At 33.9% G+C, this 5,037-nt stretch overlaps 1 protein-coding gene across 1 annotated transcript; it reads right to left on the bottom strand.

Annotated features, from left to right (window-relative positions):
* Positions 1-3,992: 3,992 nt before the first annotated feature.
* Positions 3,993-4,803, bottom strand: LOC131871374 (probable glutathione S-transferase parC). Its single transcript, XM_059215972.1, has 2 exons — positions 4,492-4,803; positions 3,993-4,358 (listed from the first exon to the last, which is right to left on the bottom strand). The coding sequence occupies exons 1-2, from the start codon at positions 4,801-4,803 to the stop codon at positions 3,993-3,995; spliced, it is 678 nt and encodes a 225-aa protein (XP_059071955.1).
* Between the last annotated feature and the right edge of the window lie 234 nt (positions 4,804-5,037).

Raw genomic sequence — 5,037 nt, 5'->3', positions numbered from 1 at the left:
AACCCACCTATGATTAATTTATTATGTTATTAGTTTTAATTATTACCATAAACCTCCAATGAGATATCCCAATGGTCTAAACCCTGACTGCATAACATAAGGAATCTTAGCAGTCCATTCCTCATGGCCTCGGTAGACTCATGGAAGCCTACTCCACCTAGCATGCTCCTAGACCTTAGGGTGACAACACATACATCTCATAAACATAGCCTCTCAATACATCATAACCGGATAACCAAGGTTATACATCAAATAATAATCTCCAAGAACATGAATAACATATGCCAATTACAACCTTACATAGGCAACCAAGAATCATCATACATCAAAAATCTCATTATCAAAAGTATCCAATTTGACCGCAAAAAATAAAAACAAAGCATTTCCCATCTTGCTTAATCCATTAGTGCAATTAATTATTGGCAATTGAAACTCATTGGATTCATTTTGATGTCATTGATGGCAACAATATCTGATGGAAGTCACAAACCAATACTAGGAGGCATATATCAGTAGATACCGGCATTGGAAGCATTCAGGGCTACACCGACACTAACATCGGTATCAATACTTCATTGGAAGTTGACATCAAAGGAGAATTTACTTAACAAATCTTTTTGTAAATATTGTCAATGCCAACATTGAATATCTTTTGTAAATGTATTGTAAGCTGGAATAAGGCATATTATTTGTAATAGGTATATAGGTTAGTTTGCTAGGTCATTTTTTTTAAGAGTATGTAGAAAAACATGTTAGATAATATGTGTGGATACATCAGAACTGTATGATGCGAAATATATGTATAGAGATCATTTTGTAAGAGTATGTTATATCATGCAATGATATGTAGATAGCTTGGAAAGCATTCTTGGAGGAGAAGTAATACCGGTAGTAGTTCAAGTTTATGAACCGATACAGAGCAGAACCAGAACCAAAACTCTATTTGGCATAGCAAATGCATTCCTGAGTTCATTTTCAGTATTTTACTTTGGTAGAAAGCTTGTAGTCAATGAGGCTCTTTAGTGACGAGCAGTATGCTCTAGGCAGTGTACCTTCCGGCAAGTGCAGGCCCCTGTTATATGTAATATCTTTTCATATGGCCAGTGAATTGATATTGTGGGTCACAAATCCCTCTGTGGTTTTTCCTCATTGAGGTTTTCCACGTATAAATTTTGTGTGTTATGGTGTTCATTTATGTGGATGGTTTATTTGTTTCTTGCTATATGTTTATTTGCTTACAAGTATATATAAGCATGGTCTAGAAAGTTAAAAACTGTTCATTTCGACAGAACACTGATTCACCCCCCCTCTTAGTGTTCCTAGATCCCAACATTAATCATCTCAAATCAATAAATCATTCTCAGAACAACATTAGGAAACTCAAAAAAGCCTCTGGACTAGCAAAACCAACAAAACAAAAAGACAAGATGTCTCAAAACACTGAACACAACAGTCTAGTGCCTACATAAACTGTCTCAATGTGTATGAACAATATTACAACACATTCACAAAATTTTGTGATGCATACACAAGACTTTGTGATGCATATACTAATTTGAACAGTGAAAATACCAGACATGACAATGCATATATAACATAGACGAGTGCATAAACCCAACATGGTAGCACATACAATACGTAGAGTACCGCATATACAATTTTTTTTAGCGCATACAAGTAATAATATAGCGCAAAAAAGATACAGTACAAATAACTCTCAATACGGTCTAGAAACATTCGGTCGAGTCCAAAAAATAAATTAAACACTTTAGACAAAGTCGGACTTAACAAAAAAGAAGCATAAATAAGTCACAACATGAAATAAATTGAATTAACCAAAATAAGACCAACAATCTAGCCATCCAAAATTCACGGCAAATATTTCTAGAAAAGATAATCACAAAAAATAGTAGTCCCCATATATATTATTCAACTATATAATTAATTTAATAGGAACATCAATTTCTTATCCCCACAGATAATCTCTTACAAACAATCCATTTCAATAACAAAAGAAGTAGATCTCCAACCTGGTATTAGAAGTTATGGAAAGACAACAATCTTATGAAGCACAATCCAAAAAAAAAATTCCATCACAGTAGCTCACTGTATGACTCCATAAAATTGACCAAGAATCTTAAGATCATTTATAAATTCATCCTAGTATTTCTTCCTTTGAAAATTAGTCCAGTCATAGGCTTACCCTATCCATTACATTTAGACACATACTAAGTGAAGGATAAATAAGAAATCATACACACATTTAGACCTATTACACTCTAAGCAATTGCAAAGATCATAATCATAGTTAATTAAGGGTGAATTGATATTCAATTAGAGTAGTGTACAGTTTTGACCATCTAAATATTTCTAATATAGTTTACATATTGCATACAAATCGCTATAGGACTGAACATCCAAACCTACCAGCAATTCTTTATGCTGTGGAGTGTAGTTGCGACCTTGGGTGGAGAAAGATCATTTGTGAATCTAATTCTCAGGCGGTGGTGACTTTGTTGAATACGCAAAGGTTAGATGATGTATGCTGACATTTAGCTTTGGTTATTAAACAAATTCTTCATTTGTGTGTATTCATGGAATCTCTGACTTTTAGTCATATCCCTAAAGAATGGAATGGAGTTGCAGACAATCTAGTCAAATGAGCCTCTGATAAAATGTACAATTGAAATCCACCTAATCAAAACTGGCGTGGTTGTTTAATTCATGTCCTTTGTATTTATTTTATGTCTAAATAAAAAATTTTCCCCTTTTTGCCACACTTAAATTGTATTTCATTAGAATAAAATAAAATAGAACTATCTAATTGTGAATAACTAAAATAGTTATCATTCTTCTTTTACAGGAATAACCATTGAAAATCAGTACCAAACTCACACTCTAAACAAACAATCGGGCTTGTCCACCCCATCTCACTAGCCGTTCAAAAATTTCTGGCAAAGTTGTATACCTCATTTTTCTAAACTGGTATGGTCCATTTCATTGGTCGATCGACAGTAGCATTCAATTTTTAATTAAAATAACAAAGAAGATTTGATTACTCAAATTTACTTAAAAATCATAACTTAATTCTAGGGAGAAATCATTAATATAGGAAGTAAAACGATGGTGTAATAAAAAATGAGGATCCTTAGTCGCCTCACATGGAGTACAAGTTCAGGTTTGTTATGGGAATGCGACCAGCAACAAACCTCCATCTGAAAAAGGCAACCAAGGAATCATGTATTTTGAATGAATATAGCAATAGCTTTAGGAAACCTCCATCTACATAACGACTCAAAACAGCCGGCTAAGGAATCATATTTTCGGCATATTAGCTCTTGGAATCTGTCGAATTTTTGGATTCTACTTCTAAATGCGATGTCCCCTCTATATCTCTATATCATATTTTCTTTGGAGAGTAACAAAATGGCGATCGGAGGTCTTTTCATACTTATAATATTAATATGGGGAATCGACATTTCAGGTCATCATTGAATATTTAGTAAAATTAGGTCGTTTAGTGGGATGAAACATCAAAATTCATCACAATATTACTGCATTCAAATGTATTTGAATCATAATATTTATCTTAAAACTAAATTATCTTAATACATCACTTAAAAAATAATTTAAATAACATCTTTAAAATAGCAGAAAAAGCAAACTATACAAATTTCATCGAAGATCATTGATATTGAATCAAACATAAAATAAAGTTTACACATGAAATCCAATAATAAATATATGAAATCTAGATGACAACACACTTCAATACCTATTGCATAAATTTATCATTCAAAACATATTAACCATTCACAAATAAATAAAAATGAATGATTTAACTATGTGATATGTTTGAACATCAGAACTCACTACCTTCACTATAATCATTCAACAATAAATTGAATTCTATCATCTAACATCTTTGGACATCTTGTATTCATCTATTCCAAAGAAAAGATTCATCCTTGCTTAAGATTTGAAGAAACAATTTAACCAACCATATATCTCTCCCTTAATTGTAATATGTGTTCTAGGGCTCTATCAGGAGAGGGAAGGACTTTCTTAACACTATCCCTCTCCAGACATCTCTTAACCCAAGCATCAAGAAGTGGGTATTCACTGTCAAATGGTATCTTGAAATTCCCAATAGTTTCATAAATATGGAACCAACAAGCAAAGGGAATGAAGGCAATATCAAGAAAACCAAAATCCTTCCCACCGAAAAAAGGGAGGGACCCCCCTGCCGACATCTCTTTTAGTGCGCCTTCTAAAAATTGAAGGTTCTCCAACATGTCACGCTTGCCCTCCTCAACCTTGTCTTTTGACCATACTATACGAAATCCCGAGTCAAAAAACTGCAACCACAGAAGATTTGTGTTAGCCAACGATCCCATTAATAGACTAGCACAAGATTTCCAACTACAACTGCCTAAAAATGTATTAAAGAACTTAAACACCAATACAAATGAGAAAATGGGAATACCTTACTTTTTTATCTATGAAGTCGGCCCAGAAGCGAGCAAGGGCACGGTCATATGGGTTGATGGGTAATAATTGTTTGTAATCCCAAGCCTCATCAATGTATTGAAGAATTATAAGAGACTCGCATATAGGCTGGCCATTGTGGATCAAGACAGGTATTTTCTTGTACACAGAATTCATTTGCAGGAGGAGATCACTTTTATTGGGAGCCAGATCCTCTTCCTGGTATTCATATTTAACACCTTTCTCTTCCAAGGCAATTGGGACGCGCATGCCAAACATACTGACCCATTTGCTGAGTACCTTCACTTTATCCATCTCAAACACTCCCAAAGTCCAAATTCACACAGCTTTATATCATCTTGTACAAAAATAAAAGTTCTTACAACTGTTGAATATTGCACACAGATCCCAAACTTTAAACACCGTCGATGTTTCTGTTGATTTCACAATCAAATGGTTTGGAGTGTAGGAAGAAATTTGATGTCATTCAATTTAGAGGCTATGGATTCTCAGTCATTCGCTGGATTTCTGGAAAGTTCTGCTGGCATT

The sequence above is a fragment of the Cryptomeria japonica genome, unplaced genomic scaffold (genome assembly GCF_030272615.1).
Source record: "Cryptomeria japonica unplaced genomic scaffold, Sugi_1.0 HiC_scaffold_403, whole genome shotgun sequence".
Lineage (NCBI taxonomy): Eukaryota > Viridiplantae > Streptophyta > Pinopsida > Cupressales > Cupressaceae > Cryptomeria > Cryptomeria japonica.
This window is presented reverse-complemented; position numbering and strand designations above follow the sequence as displayed.